The following is a 21743-nucleotide window of genomic DNA, read 5'->3' as shown; positions in this document are numbered from 1 at the left end:
TTTTTTTCCAAAGTGGCTGTACCATTTTATTTTCCTACCAACATTGTGTAATGAATTCTGATTGCTCCCTATTCTTGCTTACTCTTGGTTTTGTCAATATTTAAAATTTAAGCCACTCTTGTAAGTATGTAATGTCATCCCTCCTGTGGTTTTAATTTATGTTTCCTGATGACTGATGATGTTGCATGTGTTTTTGTGGTTTATGCTAATGCATATATTTGATCCAGGATATGTGTCCCAACCTCTCTGGCTAATAAGCCAAGTCTTCCCCAGTCCTAGCAAATCCTTTGGCCAATAGGAGCCTCCTGGGGCCTTTAGCCCCTCTCTGAGCTATACTGAACAGTATGGCCCAGGGCATGGCCCTGCCTATGAGGCCAGCTAAAGACACTGACTTGACCCAGGGCATCCAAAAAGAACCTGAATTTTCTTCCCCCAGTGATTCCCACAACAAACTAGCACAAGGGCAAAGTCTAATGGAACTCTTAAAAGAGCCCAGAACACAAGCTTTTTCCTGTTAACCCGGAGCATGGAACCTAGCACTTTCTCTGGGCTTTTTAGACATAAAATCTTCAGAAGCACTTGTCACTAGCCCTCTGCTTGCACAGAAAGCCTCCATGGAGATTGAGAAGATACTGCGGTCTTCAGGCCATGACCCTGGTCAACTCACCTGTCTGTGCAAGCTGATGAATTTCCGAGGGTCCCCATCAGCCCAGGGAGGGAGTTGCACGTCCCCCAGTGCTGTCCCATCCTGCATGCAGCCTGAGTGGGATGAGAAAGAGCAGTGCTTTGGGTAAATGGGAGTCCACACCGGGCTAGGAACCAGGGGGATACACATTGTGCTGTCTAGGACTTCTGATTCCAGGCAGATCAGGCAAGTGTCCTTCGCAGGCCTCACTACTTCTTGCTTCTTCTGTCTGGTGTGTCCCCCCCCACTCCTCTGCTTGGAATACTCCTACTTGGTCTCTAAGCCTTGACCCTCCACGAGGCCCTCCTTGCTTCCCAGGCGGGTTTGTGCTTGATTCACAAGTCCGATCAAATGGTAGCAGTGTGGTCATTGTCATCCTCCCTCTTATTCTATGCCTTTTCATCTGGGTGCTTTCTATCCAGGGCTAGAGCAGTGAGGAGATAATCACACTAACAGTAAAGGCTATTGTATTTTGAGCACCTAACTCTATGCCAGGGCACAGGTGCTTGGCACACATCGTCTTATTGAATCTTCATTTAACTCTATAATTTATGCATTTTCTCTCCATTTTTAAAGTAAGGACAGCAAGGTTTTTAGAGGCAGCTTCCGCAGACATTAGAAAGAGTCTGGATCCAAGCCCAAGTCTCTCTCCTACCCATTAGCCGTACAACCTTGGACATATTGCTTAATCTCTTTGGGATTCACTTTTTCTACCTGTTACCAACCTCCCCCCTGCCCCCCGAGGGCTGGTAGAAGGATTAAAAGAGAAATATGCATAATGTGCTTAGAAAAACTCCAGGCATATGATGGTTGCCCAATAAACATCAGTTATGGTCTTGCTTAAACCCTCCAGAGCCTTCATGATGCAACTAGAATAAAACCTTCCCCTCCTCTCTCTGGCTCACGGGTCTGTGCCTGACGGGGCTCTTCTTACCAGCCAGTCTCAGCTCACCTGTCACCAACTCAGGTAATCGTTCCCAGAGACCAGAATAACACAGGGCCCTCTGAGTCATTCTTGAACCATTTTCCTACCTTCTTTCCTCATAACAATTCTCAGCATCAGGCAGCTTTTCACTTACATAAACATGTTTATGTTTTCTCTCCCTTTCCTCCATCCCCGTACAGAATGTAAACACCTTCAAGACAGTCAATTTCAGGAGGCCCAACTAAATCCCCAAGGTCTAAAAAAGTTCCTGCATGCCCCTGTGTGCTTCTCGGAGGAAGAAGGAGGGCCCCCGGGAAGGAGAGCTCTGGGGCACAGGTGTGTGTCGGTGAGAGTTCATGAGTGTCCTCCACAGGGTGAGTGATCCCATCCCCCTTCCTCTGCGGGGAGAGTGGCCCACACCCTGCCTCGGGCTCTGACCACAACAGCCCCTTCCACAAGTCACCGTGACATTTGCCATGGAGGCTCCCAAGGTATACACACAGCCACCAGGGGACCTGCTCACGGGGGCTTCCTGGAATTGGTGTTCCTCTTCTAAACCAGTGAGAAGGCATAGTTCAACCTGGGGTGGGGCCTGGAGCACAGGAAAGAGGAGGAGCCACCAGCATCCCCACACAGCCACCCTTAGACACCACTCAGCAAGCAGTCTCTCCCAGGACACCCAGCTTCTCTGGGTCCAACTCGCCGAGTCCAGGTTAACCCATTTGTGGGCCGTGGAGGAACATGAGGCCCCAGAGGGGTGGGTGTTTGCCCCAGGTCCTGAAGCAGGGCAGTGCCAGACCCAGTTGTTAGCAGCCTGAGGCCTGGGGACCCTCACAGGATGGGTCATGGGTGGGACCATGGCTCAGAGCCATCCTGGCAGCCCGGGGCCTAAGGTCCTTCCTTGGTTCCCACCTCGTCATTGAGTGCCGCCATCGAGGGGAGATCTCACAACAACCACGCTGGTTTGGCGAAGGGCCTGTTCATTTAGTTGCCCAGCAAAGTTATTGATAACGCTAGTCACTACCTGAGCTTCAGGGTGGAGGGGGCGGTGATCCCTGCCCTGCCCAGCCCACCCCGGCCACACCACGGCCTCCACGCACCGAACTCCACGGCATTGCAGTTGATGAGGAACTCGGGCAGGTAGAAAAACTCCGGAGTCAGCTCCCTGACGTCACTCATGTTCTCCCTGGAGGCCGACTCCCACGCGTTCTTCACACTGTGGAACATTCTGTCTGCCACATCAAAGCTTCCGCCCTGTGAGGAAAAGGAGCCGATGTGATCACCTGTGTGTGGTAAAATGTCCAGGCACCGCCTGTGTGGGCTTCTCCTCGTCCACGGCCACTGAGGCATGGGTTCCACCATCCAGTCACTCCCACACACGTTCGTTCACCTCTCCATGCATGCGTGACATGGTTTATTCATGCCTTTGTTCACTTGATCATTCTCTGGACCCTTGCACGGAGGCTTCCCCAGAGGATACATGATGCACTATTTATTCTCCATTTCAGAAATTCTGGCTCAGATCAGAGACAGGAAACACTCAGTCGTTCATCTGACCATTCCCCGCATTTGCTAAGGGCCCGCTCTGAATCAGACACAGACAGGATACAATGAACCCGCTACAGGACAGAGAGCAGGTCAGCCATGCCTTGTGGGATCAGGGCAAGTTTCCTGGAGAACTGGACCCCTGGTGAGTTTGCAAGCCTGGTGACAGAGAAGACGGCAGTGTTCTGAGCAGAGGCAAGGCCAAGGCCAGGAACAGAAGCAGAAGAAAGCAGGCTAGGTCAGGGCCCTGCTGACATCTGACAAGCGAGAACAGGTCTGAGGTTGAAGGGCTGGCGGTACACCAACCTCCCAGAGACAGGAAGCTGGTCCATGAAGGTGTATACACACTCTCCACGGGCAGCCCTGGTTCCAAGGCCCATTTCCACAGGTGGCCTGAGGCTCCCAAGCTGGGCAGCTAGGATTGGCCCAGGTAAGTCTTAAAGCAAACTCTTTCCTTGGATTCTCTGCTTCTCTCATCTGAATCATCAAATCTCTTTAGTTGCTGTTATCCTTATTTATCAGGGGGACTCGAGGGCTGGGAGGAGGAAGAAAGGTCTGGTTGGAGGAATGAGGATGCTAGGGGCAGAGGGACTTCAGGAAAGAGGTTCTGAAGCGGGTGTTTGGGTCTGCTTAAGTTTAGGGGCACCCCAAAAACACCTGCCTGGGCTTGGATACTTCACTTGTCCCCATCGAGGCTGAGCCTTTGTTCAGTGATAACTTGTCGTCCTTCTGCCAACTTCTGCAGAGTTCCTGCAGCCTGAAACAAATGGGTAGTGTCCTCCTCTGCTCCTGCCAGCTCCCTTCACGTCTCAGGGGCTGAGGTTTCCCGTCAGCATTTGCCCAAGGAAACTTTGAGGCAGCTGCAGTAGTGGATGAAGGGGAAAAAAGGGCCACAGGCTCCTCTTGGCAAGTCTGCCCCATGTTAGGCACTTGATACTGAGACGTGGGCTCTTAACCCTCACAGCAGGTATGTCAGGAAGGAACTGTACTTCCATTTTGCAGATGAGAAAACAGAACCTCCTCAAAGTATACTGGTTTTCCCAAAGCCATCAAAGCAATGAAGACAGAACCAGGTCAAACCCATGGGTGCCCCTCCGAAGGGCATGCATTCTTTGCCCTTGTGCCAGCTTATTGGGACAATCCCTGGGCCTGGGGCCAACGTGATCTCCTACGTGGGAGGCAAGGGGTGTCAGCTCTTTCTGAGAAGGGACAATCTGCCACATGCCTGAGGAGGCCATGCTGGACATCTTGGTGGACCGGTCAGTTTTCTGAGTCAGACTTGAGCATCCAGGGAGGCCCGTGGGTCATTCTCTGCACATGGACAGGGACACCAAGAAAGCCAGTTGCCCTGGAGTTGCAACAGAACACGCTACCTGGCTACCTGGGCAGCTCAAAGATGTGGCTTTTCTCCAAGGTCACTTTGCTCTTGGGTTGAAATTAGGGGGCGATGCCCACCATCAGATTCAAATTGAAGTGGAAACAAAATAGGGGGAGAGTGTTTTTAAATAAATCTGCACCTAACAAGTGGCTCATTGAAACATATTAAGAACTTTGCATATTTAATCTGCAGCCCGAGCCTCACATCTGCAAGAGATTGATGCCTTCTCGTCCTCCCGGATTCCTTTTGCAGCTTTTATGAGTGCTGATGGTAATCTCCTGAGAAACAATATGATTTGGTAATAAAAAGATTACCTGTATTAAATAAAAATAATATATACATAGGAAATATTGTTAGTGCTACAAATCTGGTTAAAGATATTACCACAAAGAAAAATGTTATTTTTTTCACAGCTGTCTAATGCATTTTAGCAAAAGTAATATCTTTAAAACTTAAGCCTGTATTATTTATAAAGGAAGCAATAACTGATTTTCCTATTTCCTATATTAATAAATGTATTTGCATACATTTGTTTCAAAATTAATGGGTTTTCTCACTCTGCAATACAAAAGAAAGGCCAAATTCCCTAGAAGAAAAACTGGAGCTACTTTGTTGCTTGTACTGTAAGTCTGTGGGTGGACACAGACTCTGCAGGCTGCCAGCAGTGCGGCTCAGCCAGGACTCGATCCTCAGGAAAGGAAGGAAGGAGAAAAGGAGGAGAAGACGGAGGAAAGGAAGGGAGAGAAGGAGCGAAGCAGGGAGGCACAGTGAAGGTCTGCAGAGTGCCACCATAAGGAAAGTGCAAAACAAAATAAAATAAAACCACAATGAAATTAAGTCTAGAGGCTGGATGGAAACCAAATGATCAGAGAGAATTACGGAGCCAGGATCTGCTCCTAAATCTATTCCGTAGATATTCTTGAGTGTCAAGAACAATGAATCCTATGTGTAGCCAACATGCTGAAAAAAATAATAGTAAGATTATTATGATCAAGGAAGGAACCACCTCTTGTTGGCAAAAAACTTTTCCCATGTGACGTTAAAAAGCTAGAAGACAAGGCAGCCAAGGCTGGAGGTTTCCGAGGCAAAAGGTACAGGCTTTGGATTTTATGTCCAACTGATATCACTCCTTCGTGGAGAAGCCAGAAAGATATTCTGAATATTTAACGGCTCAGAAACAATATAACCCTAGGTATCCTCCCTCAATTAAAATACTTTCAAGAGGTGCAAAACTCTGCGAAGAGATGAATAAAAATTAAAAGCAAAATAATGGGGAGATAAATGGCCAATAAGGACTTCCGTTGGACACTGACAGCAGTTCAAATCCAAAGAAAGTCCATGATTGTGGTATGTCTATTAAAACTAGAAATGATCTTATTCTGTATTAAAGGCACTACTCCCATGTGTAAGACCATAAGGTCCACACGCACCTGTATCCCTGGGTAAGCATTTCAAGAGCCACATTCTTAAACCCCTCTCCAGTCTGGGCAGGGAAACTATGTGGAAAAAACCCATTCAATTCTTGACCAACACCCACAGGGAGTACAGCAACTACATGTGCTCAAGGACACGTAAACACAGAGACTCATGCACTATGTGCTAGAAAGTCTATTCTTCCTTACCCGCAAGACTGACCCAAGTCAACCCACCACCACATCTGAGTAATGGGATTGGTTTAATGAGCAGGCTGGCAACCCATTCTCCTGGCTGAAGGTCTTTCTGGTAATTTACAAGAATCCCATGTAACCAATTCGCTTATACGGCCCCCTGTGCATATCAGTTGATCTAAGCTGCTGTCCTCTGTCCATCAAACAGGCAGTGTGTGGTGAGAGGAGAGGGCGCCCCAGCTGGGCACCCAGGCAGACTTGCACGGGAGTTTCCGCATTCCTGGCAGTGTGAACACCAGGGGGTTTCTTCAAGTCTTAGTGTCTCCCACACTCTCCTCTGCAACCTGGGTGATTGCTGTGGGTGTGAAGACGTGTGTGTGCACATGAGTGTGAGTGTGCATGTGTGAGGTTCCTCCGGCAGTACCAGGCGTACAGGAAGAGGTGCCCCAAGAGCCCCGCCCCGACACCCCTTTCCTTCTCAGACTGGGAACTGAGGAGCCACCCTGGGCTTGGGCTCCAACCTCGGTGTGCACGGGGAAGGTAACAGCAGCTCCGGAGAAGAAAAAGAAAAAGATTTTAAAAGTTACTGGAAGCAGAAGGTGGGGTCTGCGGGGAAGTGAGCAGGGGTGGGGTCCTGGGACAGGGGCCGGAAGAAAAAAGCAGGCAGAGCATCAGGGTAATTTTGAGACACCACCGCCAAAGAAACGAAGGGGCCAACGGGTGCGGTTGGGGGAGAGTTGGGCTCAGCCCTCTGCAGGCTTCTTCAGAAAAATGCCAGGCTTTAACCTCATACTCAGTAAGTGGAGCTGTCGGTCCGACAGAGAATTGGGGAAGCCAGTGTTCCAGCTGGGCTGCCTTGTCAGTCTTGCTCTCCATGGAGGGTGGGCTGACCCCGTAGTAGCCATTAGCTTTCTTTCCTGGAGGATGTGGCCCTTTACTCAACAGACAAAATCCACAAAGGTTTTGAAAAACCTGCTGCCTATTCCTATGGAGAGGAGGGTGGACATATACGGAGCACTTAGAAACCAGCCCAAGGGCTCCCCTGCTGTGCTCACCTCATCTCTACCACCCGCTTATTCTATAGGGGGAGGAATGGAGGCTCAGTTATTCAATACTACGAATTAGAAAGTTCTAGAGCCAGGACTTTGTCCCAGGTCTGCCTGTCTCTATTACATGAGCCTGTTCTGGTGCTCCTCGTTGAGTCAGTATAATGCTAACTGTGCCCTTGGACACAACTCCACCCAGACCTGCCGCCTGGCATCCCCGGAGCTCCCAGGCGGACCTCCCGGGCGGTTCACGGTTCTCTCTGCAGTTAGCATCTGTCTTACACGAAAACCAGCCATCTCGCCTCAGGTGGTTGAGAAAACCCTTCCCCACTGCTGGTAACAGCTGCCGTCACACGGGTTGCGACTTAATTAACACAGCACTTTATTTCAGTTTCTTATTAAATGTAACAGCAGCCGCGGCAGCACTGCCACTGTGCCCTCGCTGGGGCACTGCTGCCTTGCTCGGCCCTGCCCAGGCGAGTCTCTTTGTGGGCCTGACGGCCATTGGTGCTTCTGCCAGAGTGGGAGCAGGGGCCCAGGCTGCGGCCCCGGCAGCGGTGTGGCCTCCGGAGGGCTCTTGGGCACCAGCTCCAGGCAGGGAGACGCAGAGAGTGATGGCACCCCGGGAGCCAAGCCCCCAGCTCAGGCAGACAGTGGTCTCACACCTCCACGGAGTGGGGACAACAGCACACAACCGGCTTGCCTCTCATCCCATGACTTGTGCGTGTCCCCTGCTCGGCTCGCACTGCGCCTATGCCGTATCTTCTGGACTGTGACAGTCTATCATTGTAATGCCAGGTTTGAGGCAGAGGATCAAACACAGCAACCATAGAGGAACACAGTGATTCCAAGAGCAGCCCAAAGTCAGCAGGATGCAAACATGAAGGGAAGAGAGCACACTTTCCACCCCGCGATCAGAACATGCGGCATGGCAATTCTAGGCCGCGGGTGAGAGCCCCTCCTTCTGTCCACATCCTGCTTGGGGTGGGGGGGGCAGGCCACAGTGCCCAAGGAATGCCTGTCTGTCTCTCGACAGTGCACCGGACCACACAGGGTACAACGCATAAATGCACGGCTTCGCCCCACCGAGCCATTGAAGGAGCAAGGCGCTCTGGCTTGTTCACAAGAATAGGCAAGAGGCAGAGCTTACTTCATGCAGAATGGGGAAGCATGCCGTTTGTCATGCAGACTCCTGCATGCACACCCGGCTCTGGAAACACCAGGCATTCTCAGTTCCCTGCTTTCCAGTTGAATAAAAAAAAAAGCGCTCATGCCTGGATTCTGCTTCTTCTCCACCTTTCTTACTCTTCCCTACCCCATGGTCCATGCTGGGGAATAGAAGTCTAGTCCACGGAGAATATGGTGAGGCTCCTTTCCTTGTCACCACACAGGGGTGAAGCAAAGGTCTCTTAAGAAGAAATGAGCATGCCCCCTAGGAAGCGGGGTGGGACAGACTTCAGGAAGATGCCAGAACATTCCTAAGGAGCTCTGTGAAGGCCCCAGGACTCCCAAAGGAGAGCCAGGTGCATTTCCCCCCAGATGTAGCCTTTAACCCATTCCCTTGGGAGCTAAAATTCATCTTTTACTCTAGGGAAAAAGCAGAAGATGGTGGGTTTTCTTTATGATGCACTGGAAGAGTCAGTAAAAAGTAGCACATATGGAGAGCCCAGATGATTTCAACTCAGATGGGCCAACATGCCACAGATAGATTTGAACCAGGAAAAACCGTGGATCACATCGGACTTCAACATGGGAGCCAAAGGGCTGGAGCTAATGTGACTAAACGTGTGCCTCCCAAAAGCAGATAAAATTGGTTCTGACCATCTTGTACTGGTTTAGACCGTCTCAACCAGTTTAGTGTGGTCATCCACGGATCAAACTAGCTAAAAAGAAAGCTCAAACTCGTCATGACTAACTTCAGAGTGGCCTTAACCCAGTATCTTTGTGGGTTTGCAGCACACCTGTTTCATCTGGCTCATGCCATCCTGGAATGCTTCTCTGCAGTCCAGGCTGTCTTGAATTATTAGCTGAGCCCAGAGCGGACCAGCTTGAACAAATTTGGGCTTGCTCAGATTTGATCTGGCTGATTGCAGGGAGAAGAAGAGAAGTAACAATGATTGATCACCTATGCGGTGTCAAGCCCTGAGCTAGGGGCTTTACCCACATTTCCTCATTTCATCTCAACAGCTCACCGAGCTGTGCATAATTAACCCTGATTTCCAGAGGCAAAATCACTTGCAGAAGATTTTGTATCTGTGGAGCAGCAGAACTGGCGTATAAATCTCACAGCTGATGCTGTTTCGCGTTCACTCTGCCTCCTGCCCGTCCATGTGAGAGGACCCTTAGTCACAGGTAGAGATGGGGCTTAGAGCATTAGACTGGAGGGACAAAAGAAAGCTTTTAAAGCATCCAGAACCGCCTGGAGGGAACGCTGCAGCGGAATGCATCACCCTCATCATCGACAGAGATCATCGCTTTTTGTGGATTAATGAGCAACATCTGGATGGGATTCCTGGCACGGGCTGTAGCTCTGGGACCGTTTGTTCTCCAAACCAAACTTACTTAAAATGCTTGTTGCCTGAGAAAGGCTCAGGGGAAGCACACTTATTATTTTTGAGTGAATTTCCAGGGAGAGGAGGTTATATAATGTCTAGACAATCCATGCCTTTAAGGAGAGAGAACACTGTGCCAAGACACGGAAGACAGGAGCGATTCTGTTCCTAATTGGAGAAATCACCTTGACCTTGCCTACCCGTTCCCACCTAGGGCTCCGGAGTAGGATTTAGTGCTGACGTGGCCTTTGGTCTCTCAGGGGCAAGGTCATCTGACCACAAAGAGTGGCCTCTTGGTGAGGTCAGACCAAAACCCACAGTTCCTGGAACACTCGCACTTTCTCTTTGATGAACTTCGCTATCAGAGTGAGTCTGTGCATATTCGTGGCCTGTTGCCCCCCGTGGCTCATGNGCTTATTCTATAGGGGGAGGAATGGAGGCTCAGTTATTCAATACTACGAATTAGAAAGTTCTAGAGCCAGGACTTTGTCCCAGGTCTGCCTGTCTCTATTACATGAGCCTGTTCTGGTGCTCCTCGTTGAGTCAGTATAATGCTAACTGTGCCCTTGGACACAACTCCACCCAGACCTGCCGCCTGGCATCCCCGGAGCTCCCAGGCGGACCTCCCGGGCGGTTCACGGTTCTCTCTGCAGTTAGCATCTGTCTTACACGAAAACCAGCCATCTCGCCTCAGGTGGTTGAGAAAACCCTTCCCCACTGCTGGTAACAGCTGCCGTCACACGGGTTGCGACTTAATTAACACAGCACTTTATTTCAGTTTCTTATTAAATGTAACAGCAGCCGCGGCAGCACTGCCACTGTGCCCTCGCTGGGGCACTGCTGCCTTGCTCGGCCCTGCCCAGGCGAGTCTCTTTGTGGGCCTGACGGCCATTGGTGCTTCTGCCAGAGTGGGAGCAGGGGCCCAGGCTGCGGCCCCGGCAGCGGTGTGGCCTCCGGAGGGCTCTTAGGCACCAGCTCCAGGCAGGGAGACGCAGAGAGTGATGGCACCCCGGGAGCCAAGCCCCCAGCTCAGGCAGACAGTGGTCTCACACCTCCACGGAGTGGGGACAACAGCACACAACCGGCTTGCCTCTCATCCCATGACTTGTGCGTGTCCCCTGCTCGGCTCGCACTGCGCCTATGCCGTATCTTCTGGACTGTGACAGTCTATCATTGTAATGCCAGGTTTGAGGCAGAGGATCAAACACAGCAACCATAGAGGAACACAGTGATTCCAAGAGCAGCCCAAAGTCAGCAGGATGCAAACATGAAGGGAAGAGAGCACACTTTCCACCCCGCGATCAGAACATGTGGCATGGCAATTCTAGGCCGCGGGTGAATGCCCCTCCTTCTGTCCACATCCTGCTTGGGGTGGGGGGGGCAGGCCACAGTGCCCAAGGAATGCCTGTCTGTCTCTCGACAGTGCACCGGACCACACAGGGTACAACGCATAAATGCACGGCTTCGCCCCACCGAGCCATTGAAGGAGCAAGGCGCTCTGGCTTGTTCACAAGAATAGGCAAGAGGCAGAGCTTACTTCATGCAGAATGGGGAAGCATGCCGTTTGTCATGCAGACTCCTGCATGCACACCCAGCTCTGGAAACACCAGGCATTCTCAGTTCCCTGCTTTCCAGTTGAATAAAAAAAAAAGCGCTCATGCCTGGATTCTGCTTCTTCTCCACCTTTCTTACTCTTCCCTACCCCATGGTCCATGCTGGGGAATAGAAGTCTAGTCCACGGAGAATATGGTGAGGCTCCTTTCCTTGTCACCACACAGGGGTGAAGCAAAGGTCTCTTAAGAAGAAATGAGCATGCCCCCTAGGAAGCGGGGTGGGACAGACTTCAGGAAGATGCCAGAACATTCCTAAGGAGCTCTGTGAAGGCCCCAGGACTCCCAAAGGAGAGCCAGGTGCATTTCCCCCCAGATGTAGCCTTTAACCCATTCCCTTGGGAGCTAAAATTCATCTTTTACTCTAGGGAAAAAGCAGAAGATGGTGGGTTTTCTTTATGATGCACTGGAAGAGTCAGTAAAAAGTAGCACATATGGAGAGCCCAGATGATTTCAACTCAGATGGGCCAACATGCCACAGATAGATTTGAACCGAAAAACCGTGGATCACATCGGACTTCAACATGGGAGCCAAAGGGCTGGAGCTAATGTGACTAAACGTGTGCCTCCCAAAAGCAGATAAAATTGGTTCTGACCATCTTGTACTGGTTTAGACCGTCTCAACCAGTTTAGTGTGGTCATCCACGGATCAAACTAGCTAAAAAGAAAGCTCAAACTCGTCATGACTAACTTCAGAGTGGCCTTAACCCAGTATCTTTGTGGGTTTGCAGCACACCTGTTTCATCTGGCTCATGCCATCCTGGAATGCTTCTCTGCAGTCCAGGCTGTCTTGAATTATTAGCTGAGCCCAGAGCGGACCAGCTTGAACAAATTTGGGCTTGCTCAGATTTGATCTGGCTGATTGCAGGGAGAAGAAGAGAAGTAACAATGATTGATCACCTATGCGGTGTCAAGCCCTGAGCTAGGGGCTTTACCCACATTTCCTCATTTCATCTCAACAGCTCACCGAGCTGTGCATAATTAACCCTGATTTCCAGAGGCAAAATCACTTGCAGAAGATTTTGTATCTGTGGAGCAGCAGAACTGGCGTATAAATCTCACAGCTGATGCTGTTTCGCGTTCACTCTGCCTCCTGCCCGTCCATGTGAGAGGACCCTTAGTCACAGGTAGAGATGGGGCTTAGAGCATTAGACTGGAGGGACAAAAGAAAGCTTTTAAAGCATCCAGAACCGCCTGGAGGGAACGCTGCAGCGGAATGCATCACCCTCATCATCGACAGAGATCATCGCTTTTTGTGGATTAATGAGCAACATCTGGATGGGATTCCTGGCACGGGCTGTAGCTCTGGGACCGTTTGTTCTCCAAACCAAACTTACTTAAAATGCTTGTTGCCTGAGAAAGGCTCAGGGGAAGCACACTTATTATTTTTGAGTGAATTTCCAGGGAGAGGAGGTTATATAATGTCTAGACAATCCATGCCTTTAAGGAGAGAGAACACTGTGCCAAGACACGGAAGACAGGAGCGATTCTGTTCCTAATTGGAGAAATCACCTTGACCTTGCCTACCCGTTCCCACCTAGGGCTCCGGAGTAGGATTTAGTGCTGACGTGGCCTTTGGTCTCTCAGGGGCAAGGTCATCTGACCACAAAGAGTGGCCTCTTGGTGAGGTCAGACCAAAACCCACAGTTCCTGGAACACTCGCACTTTCTCTTTGATGAACTTCGCTATCAGAGTGAGTCTGTGCATATTCGTGGCCTGTTGCCCCCCGTGGCTCATGCCTTCCTCTCCGTAGGACACTTGTGAGGCCTGGAGCAGGTCAGGCCCTACACTTGGGCTGTGTGCTGCATTCACTTTGGAGCTGACTGAGCCAGCTGGCTGCAGCTGGACTACCCAGTGGCTCTCCCCAGTCCAAAGCTGTGCCCCTGGGACAACCTGGGAAGCAGGATCCCAGGGATAAGGTGAGAAAGAAAAGAGAGAAAAATGTCTCGGCTGCCTGCAGAGGACTCTATCCCTGCAACCCTACGAGCCTTGGACACCACCACCCACTCAGAGCCAGACTTGCTCACTTCACACTGTGTAGGGCTGAGGTAGAACAGAAGGGGGCCCAGCTATATTTGAATTTCAGATAAACAACAAATAATTTTTTTAGTATAAAAAATTCACTGGTTATCTGAAATTCAAGTGTACCTGGGCATCCTGTTTTTATTTGTGAAATCTGGCAACCCTAAGCTGGCATGATGAATGGTCTCTTGGTTTATGGGTGGGTAAGTTGGTTAGTTTCTTTCTCTGGTTCAGCCATTCATTATTCAAATACTTTGTCCTTTTAAGCCTTTCAACTTGTACTTAGCATGGCTGTCTGCATTCTGAAGTCACAAGTGGTACTCTTTTCACTTTTCCTTCTTTGTATTTATTTTTCTAATTTCCTACCACCTACTTACAAGGAAATCTTCACGCTTTCTGCTTTTCCTTTTCCACTAAAACCGACTTATATTAAGTATTTTTTTCTCCGTATCTTTCATTCCTTATCTCTAGAGTCTTTTTGCAACACTGTTGGGCAGACACGCAGGTCACCACAGGTTACTGGTGACAAACAGCCTGACTCAGCTGGACCGCCCAGAATCCTGGAGCCAGCATCAAGTGAGAATCACTGGTTGGAGATTGGATTTCTAGCAGGGAGATCTCTGCTTCATCCAAGCCCAGCCCTTAGTCTGTGAGATATAGTTGTGTGTGTATGTGCATGTGTGTGGAGGGAAACTCACCTGCAGAGAGCAGAAGGCCTGGGTATAGGGTGGCATCCGGACCAGGTAGGAGGCAACAATGATGGCCGAGGAGTAGTGAGTACAGTAGTGGCACTGGACGGTCATGTCTCCTGCAAGAAAGGACATGTCTGGGGTAGATTTCCCACCTGTGCTGGGGCAGACTGTAGACACACAGGCTCCACGATGCTCGAGCATGAGCAGCGAGTACAAGCCCTGCTCGAGAGAGCGCCTGCAGGCCAATGGAGCCTTGGTTCTGCTCACAGACGCCATTATGATTTGGCCAGTAGCCACGATGGTCAAAAGCACATTCAAGACCGTCAGCTGCACTCCCACGTCCTCAGTGTTCTACTGCCAAGAACGTGGGCAAAGCCAGGCTCTGGGAAGGCTGTGCTCAGGATTCACGGGGAGACAATGCTTTGGTCTTCTGAGCTAAGGGGTACGTAGAAAGCCCTAGCGTGCCTACAGTCCCACCAGCGCAGCTGTCAAAGGCCTGAACCAGCTCCCTGCAGTGACTGCTCCGCCATCTTGCCTCCAGCTCCATGCCCAGCCTGAAGCCCTCCCTTGTGCCATGCAGGAGCTCTCTAAAGTCAGTTGATTGGGAGGATGGTGGAGGAATGTGTATGAGCTCCCAAGCCCAATGGGCATCTCCAATGCACACCCAGGGTGAGACGCGAGAGGACGGTGAGATCCCATGCTCCCCCAGCCTGCCTCTGTGGAAAGAACCCAGCCAAGCCTGGCGGCCAGAGGAACAGCACCTGGGTGGGGGACCCAAGAGGGGTCCTAACGATCGAACTTTAGGGTCAGGAGGAAACAGCTGGGCAGGAGGGCCTGCCCAACTGTCCACATCCTCCCATCTCCCCTGAGCGAGTCCGGGTGCGAGCCCCACGCAGTGCAGGGGTCCCAGGTGGGCCTCTACGGCACTGTGCGGGATGCAGCAGGAGCCTCCCTGTCCTGCTGAGAACCTGCTCACCAAAAGCAACGTCTCTGGGCCAAGTTAGCCTTTCCAAAGCACAACCCCTCTGGTTCCTGAGGGAATTTTTCATGGTACATGGACGGCTGCTCCATTATATGTGTATTTCAAAGCATCTGAGAAAACCGATACAGCTAGCATCAGATACATGGTAGAAACATTTCTTTTTAAATTACATTCACGAAAGTTCAGAATTGACTAGACCTAAAGAAAAAAAATTAAGACATTAGGAGTTTTAGCTGTATGTGAATGTGGCAAAAACTGCAAAGGTGATGTGCAGATGAACAAAGTTTGGGAAGTCGTTTCTAAAGCCAGACAAATACAAGCTCTGCCATTTAGAAGCTGTGACCCTGGATGCATTGCCGAACTCTCTGAGTTGAACTCCCTTCTCTTTGAAATGGACCATTGTATGTATGAGCACAGGCTGGCCTGTGCACATTCAGCACGACAAAGTGCTGAAGGAATGTACTCTTGCCTCTGGCGGCCCCTAGGTCCGGAGGTATTCGCTCTGAGCACGGTGGTTCTCAGTCCCCCAGCACCTCACCACAGCCTTACTTCAGTGAGATTTTCTAGAGACGGAGCCTGGACATCCATATGTGTGAAACTTGCCTAGGCGATCCTTCACGCAGCCAGGGTGCAGACCAGCGGATTCGAGCTGTTCCCCACCCAAACTAATTGTTTCCATGCTAGGTGAGAGCCTAAATCCTTACCAACGACCATTTCAAGGCACTTGAATGAGCAACACTGCAGAAAAAAGAGTCAAGCTGAGATCTACCCACCTTCAGTCTTCTCAACTTCTTTAAACCTCTGGATGAATTTCAGCTTCCTTTCCTTGGTCTGAGCCCCCATGGGCTTTGAGAGATCACGGAAAGTCTTGGGATTCGTCAAGTTCAATGTCTAGAAGGTAGATGTGTAGCTGGAGTTAACTCCCCTCAGACCCTCTTGTGCCCCAGCGAGACTTCAGGAGTCACGCTCTTTAGTTTTATGGTTCTCTTTATTGGTTTATCGTCGTTTGGTCTGACCCCTCTCTGGTGATTAGCAGGCGTGCTGGGGTTTTATGGCCCCAGAGCCAGTGATCCACAAAGACTTAATAAGGGAGAGAAGGAAAGTAAGAGGAGGGGAAGATTGAGTTCACACTGAACCTGTTCCAAGTTGACCCAAATCAGAACATTGCCACCAGTTACTGAAAAGAGACTTTGAAAAGAATCCCTGTTGTCTACGAGGCATTTGGCTCCAGCCCTCGCGGAGAGAGCTGTATGCTTCAATAGTTCATGGTCCTTGCCGGGAATCAAACTAACTCTCTGGAAGTTAGAAGTCCTCTGTTCTGTTCAGGGAGGAAATGTGAGGAACGGCCTCTTTTTTCTGGAGCCCACTCCCTTCTGGGCAATGACAGCATGTAATGTCACCCCTTCCTCTGTCCTGGGGAATATAATACAAGGCAGTGGAGACCTGAAGTTTTTAGGGCCAGGTGTCCTCAGACATGTTTGCTTTGAGCAGAGATGCTGTACATGTTAGCAGAGGAGCTGTGTATCCCCCAGGATTGGCACGTTTGATAGAAAGTGTTTCTTTATACTTCTTTTCCTTTTCACTAGCCGTGAACCACAGCAGTGCCCCTGGGGAGACAGGGCCAGTCCCCATCTCACACCTGCAGAACGGGGGTGGGGGCAGAGCGAAGCAGGCCCTTCTCAGACCCGCGTGACCGATGGCACACGTGGAGAGCCGTGCTCAGCCACTGCTGATTTTGCCAGGACAGCATGGGGCTTCTGAGCTGCTAGATCTCCTGATTCTCCAAAAGATATTGGAAACCCAGATTTTGAGGAGAAATCTCCTGATTTGTAAATATGGGTAAGTCACAAACGTTTTGGGCTAAACAAAAGGGGCTGGTAAACCACCACTTTCCAGCATGTGAGTTACAGCTGCTATTTGCATGTTTCGTTTTTGAAATACCTCAGCCTCAGATGGGTCATTAGGGAAATAAAGGCAACATGCGGCTGAGGAGAAAAGTTTTGTGTTCAATGTCTTATTTGGAAATGGACGGTCATAAAAGACTGAGGCTCTCTCTCCCAAAGCCTGGGTATCCGTCTTCAAGCAGCCCTAGGCAGGACTGGCAAGGGCTGGTCTGAACCAGGAATTTGTCACCTTTTGTCCTTTACATACACACCCCAACACACCTCTTGATGGCCAGAGCCTACGTGGTTGGGCAGTGCTTCATAGCCAGGCCATTCCCGGCAATGTCACCTTGGCCCAGTTATGTCAGCTTTCCTCCTCCCTCTCCTGCCTGCTGAGGTCCAGGGGCACAGCTCTAAGAGTGAATGATCTGGCCTTGCCGTCATCCTCCCCTGTCCCAACACATCTCAGTCCAGATCCTGAGTGAAGTCCACATACCAGCATCTTTATTGCTGAAGTCAGGCTATGGGGGAGTAGTTTGTTCTCTCTGGATCTCTGGGTCTCTCTCTGTCTTTCTCCTTTCCTCTACCCCTAACCCCACGCATGTTGATTCAAGGAATACATTCCATGGCCTCCTTCGCTTGAAGGACCAGCACTGGTCCACGGCCATGTCTCAGCAGATGGGTATCCGTTGCCTTCATGGTAGTGAATAAGCCAGGAAGCCCTCTGGGGCTCATGTTAGCAACTGTCCTCATCACGCTGACCATCCCACAGGTGGGGTCACCTTCCCACAGGTCGATCTGAACAGGAACCCAAGCAGCCAGACTCCAAAGGCCTCCTTTGGAGCTTGGAGCAGCCCTCCGGCCCAGGGGGACTGAATCTCGCAGCAGAGGCTCTGTGTGCCGATTTAGTATGCCCTGGTCTTCAGGGTCAGAAAGCCTCAGGACATCTGAATCGCGTCCACGTGAATACTCTACCTGTGAGGTGTAGTCGGCCAGCACCCAGGGAAACACTGGATACTGCATATAGTCATTGTAGGTCCTTCCAGCTGCCGTGTTGAGATGCATGAGATACTCGAAATTGCTGATGTCCCTTTTCTACCAGAAGAGACAAAGAGGAGATAAACCAAACACGACTGGCATCTTCCTAAGGGCCATGGGGGTCCCTCTCTCAGCCCTTTGCAGCCGTCGCTGTGTAAGTGAAAGTGGGCAGCACACACCTCCACTGTTCCCCGTGCACCTTGCACCCGAGCCAGGCCAAAGCAGGGAGGCCACACTAATTCCAACGTGAACTGAAGCAAATATATTCAGGAAGCAAAGTTGGCCAGGAAAAAAAAAAAAAAAAATAGAGCTCAGCAGTCCAAAGCCAAGGATAAAGCCTTCTTTTGTTTAGCTGGTGGGTGTGAAACTCAAAAGTTGATTAAAGTAAGAGCACAAATGCTGTGGGTGAACTTACTGTTGACCTTTTTATGATTAAAAAAATAAGCTGAGGGGACCTTGCAGTCACAGAGAAAGAAACCCTCACCAAGAGGCTTAACGATCTCTCTCCCTCTGGGAATTTAGGGACTTTCTTTTCTGTCCCCGCCTATTGGGATAACACTCGTTCTTATGATCTTAGAATGCACAGTCAAGGTGGAGTCAGGGACCGTATTTGGGAAAAATCAGCAAGGCCAAGGGGTGAATGAACGGTCTAGCACAGCTGTCACCTCTTACGTGGGACCTGCACGCTGTGCTCTTGCTTGGCCCTCTCGCTGGGAAAGGATTTTGGACAAGAGCGACCAAGTTTATTTCTTGTTGCCATGTGATCTCTAGGACTGGCCCTCTCGGGGTCCCTGCCTTTCACTGAGAATCACAGGCTAACTGTCCGCTCATTCAAGCTGAAAGCCACGTGCGTCTCCTCAGAACACGAAGTGAACACTTGAGCCCCTCTACACTGTGTCTATTTATACATATGCGTCTATCTGCATGGCTGAGCAAGTGCATACACATGTACACACACACACACACACACACACACACACTACCCAGCTCTGGCTCCAAGCCTCAAGTACCACTTTTGATCACGAAGATCTTTTTAGGGAAATACTTGGGACATTTTGGTAAATTAAAAAATTCGATCCCTCCCAAGTCACCCACATGCTTTGTCTCTGAATCACTGGGGCCTGAGCTATTTTCTGATGTGCTTTCCTAGAGGGTTTCCCCAGACCTAGAGTCCTCTATGGGGGTCACGATACCTGCCACCTCTGCAGCATGGTCCTGTCGGAGCCTGGGTATCTCCTGTGGGACAGAAAACAATGATGGTGACCAAATATCTCAAGGCACGAATGAGGGGAGAGGTGGAAATTCTGGGGTTCTGTGGGACCAGGGCATCCAGGAAAGCCACAGACTCCCTAGGGCATACAGCCCCTCTCCCGGCAGGGAAACAAAATTATTATCCAAGCTCTGCCTGCCCCCACACTACCCTACTGAAGGTTAGGCTCTTGCAGTCACTTCCGCTCTGCTGTGATGCTGGAATATTCTACTGCTGCCTTACATGTGGTCTGTGGGAAGTCCCAGGGCCATGCAGAAGCAGGTTCAAGCCTCACAACCCCACACTGGATTTCCCACAGCCACGCCTCAGCCTGCTTTACCCATGTACATGTAATATGTGTGATTATAATATACTGACATGTGGCTATAATTCATGTACGTAGTTTAAAAAATGTGGAAGGCCACAAAATGTAAGAGTCTCTGAACTACAGCTCCCACTCAAGAAGTAGCCACGGTTAACAGTTTCCAGAATAGTTTTACCCCATGTCTGTCTATATGCTTCTGTCGTGGGTGTTGTTTTTTTAACTGACGATACCTGGGATACTCTCATCTGTGCTTTTCATTTGCTTCACAGCAGAGTGGAGTCAGCTTGCATTGCTCTAGGGCATTCGTTTCTACAGCCCCAGGACCCCACTGTACACATGGGTCCAGACTGCCCCTGGGGTGGGTTTGGTCCTCACAAATGACCTTTCTGTGACCAGCTTCGGACATAAATCTCTGGGCTCTTTGGTGAGTGTACGCAGGAGAGAAATTTCTGGCAGCGGTTCTACTGGGATAAAAAGTACGAGCATTTTCCAGTTTGCTACATACTGCCAAACTGTCCTCTTAAAAGGCTGTACTGATTTATGTTTCTACACACATAATTAAGAAATACAAACTGAACCAAAGAAATACTGTTTTTGACCAATGTGGTGGGAAGCAGTTTAGAACGGCAACAAGCTGTCGTGCAGGGAAGGGCGTGGGGAGGGGTTTTTTCCATGTCAAATGCCCTTTCTGCTCAGCATGGGATTTGTACAGCCCAGTTCCTCGGCCTTGGAGGTATCCCTTGGTTCCTTTTCCAGCTCTGTTTTCTTCCCCTCTCTGTCTCTGTGAGACTCTCCTTCTGCTCTTAAGACCTTGTTCAAGATGTTCTGCCAAACCCAACCACATCATGTCTCCTCCTTCCAGCCATTCCCTGCTCTTCGGTCCCGTTCAGGTGCCCATAGATCCCACCCCACATGCATTGTACGTTCCACTCATGTGCACTGCACTAGGATCCTTCCAGACAAGGCCTGGCCGCCCAAGTGCCCTAGCAGGGGAAGTGCCCCTTCACCTTCTCACCACAGCTCTGCCAGCCTATACTCTGTCTCAGGCTTCCCATCCCTCTTCTTCAATTCTTTCCTTGGGAGGTTTCTTACAGACAAAATGCAGCTCCCAGGCCTGGCTTCACCTGTCCCTCCACCACCACCCCCAGTAGAGAAATCATCCATAACGTCCATTTTATCCAGGCAAACAACAGTAACAATGAACAGAAGCAAAACATGGTCAAGTTTATTGCTTTCAGTTGCAAAGGCTCAAGTGAAGATTTGGTTCTCTTGCTCAGTCTGTGAGCCTGCCACCTGTCCCTGTTCTGGAAGGCAGGCTGCCTCGAAGGCTACAAACACGGGCAGAGCCCAGGCTGGAGACAGTAGGGGTCACCACCTTGGAAAGGATGGTGCTGAGCCTTCCTGGGGAGGTCGAGCTGCAAGAACATAGAGTTAGTACGGCAAAGCTTGCTGGTCTTGCTGCTTGATTTTGTAAGTCTGACGGGGGAGCAGGAAACAAGGGAAGAAAATGTACCTATTATAGTTCAGGAAATGAGAGACAGCCTCGGTCATTTTCCATTTCAGAGAGGGTTCTAGAATTTTACCGGTGGTCTTTTGTGACACTGCCTGCATGTGGAATAGTGTGCAGAAGATAGAGCCATGTCACAGTCCCATTTCTCATTTCATCGGCTATGAGCTCCAAGGAAGATCCATCGTCCCCTCACTACCAGCAAAGGACGCCGTCGCCAGCAGTGCCGAGACACCAAAGCAAAAGTGACTCAGAGTCTCTAACTTTTTATTTATGTGTTTGTTTTATTTTTCCACTTCTACTTCTGTCTTATTTCATTTGATCTGAGAATTTATGTGTATACGCCTACACTGATTTGTTTCTTCTTTAAAAATTTATGTAGATATATTTTTATTTGAATCCAGTTGACACACAATGTTTCATTAGTTTCAGGTGTACAACACGGTGATTCAACATCTCTAGACATTATGTTGTGCTCACCACCAAGTGTAGCTACTGTCTGTCCCCACACAACGCTAGACCAATATCCCTGACGGTATTCCCTAGGCTGTGCCTTTTTTTTTTTTAAAGATTTTATTTATTTATTCAACAGAGATAGAGACAGCCAGCGAGAGAGGGAACACAAGCAGGGGGAGTGGGAGAGGAAGAAGCAGGCTCATAGCGGAGGAGCCTGATGTGGGGCTCGATCCCATAACGC

The 21743-nt window shown here is 50.1% G+C and overlaps 2 protein-coding genes across 6 annotated transcripts in view; one reads left to right on the top strand and one right to left on the bottom strand.

Moving 5' to 3' along the window:
• Window positions 1–21743, bottom strand: part of WDFY4 (WDFY family member 4) — a 290100-nt gene that overhangs the window by 17834 nt on the left and 250523 nt on the right. The window contains exons 49-54 of the mRNA XM_034663601.1: window positions 19159–19201; window positions 17903–18022; window positions 15818–15935; window positions 14069–14178; window positions 2711–2864; window positions 668–759 (exon numbers count right to left, since the gene is read on the bottom strand). Of these exons, the coding sequence (XP_034519492.1) occupies window positions 668–759; window positions 2711–2864; window positions 14069–14178; window positions 15818–15935; window positions 17903–18022; window positions 19159–19201 (637 nt within the window). The remainder of the gene's footprint in view (window positions 1–667; window positions 760–2710; window positions 2865–14068; window positions 14179–15817; window positions 15936–17902; window positions 18023–19158; window positions 19202–21743) is intronic.
• The window catches only part of LRRC18 (leucine rich repeat containing 18), a 28950-nt gene continuing 23965 nt past the window's right edge, over window positions 16759–21743 (top strand). For 4 of the 5 annotated variants that reach the window (XR_004626189.1, XM_034662845.1, XM_034662848.1 and 1 more), the window contains exon 1: window positions 21143–21291. The gene's annotated coding sequence lies outside the window, so the exon portion shown is untranslated. Of the gene's footprint in view, window positions 16884–21142; window positions 21292–21743 lie in introns of those variants that run through there. The other variant, XM_034662847.1, reaches the window with a different exon arrangement.

Source organism: Ailuropoda melanoleuca, chromosome 6 (genome assembly GCF_002007445.2).
Source record: "Ailuropoda melanoleuca isolate Jingjing chromosome 6, ASM200744v2, whole genome shotgun sequence".
NCBI classification, from domain to species: Eukaryota; Metazoa; Chordata; class Mammalia; order Carnivora; family Ursidae; genus Ailuropoda; species Ailuropoda melanoleuca.
Note: the sequence above shows the minus strand (reverse complement) of the source record. Positions and strands in the feature narration are given on the sequence as shown.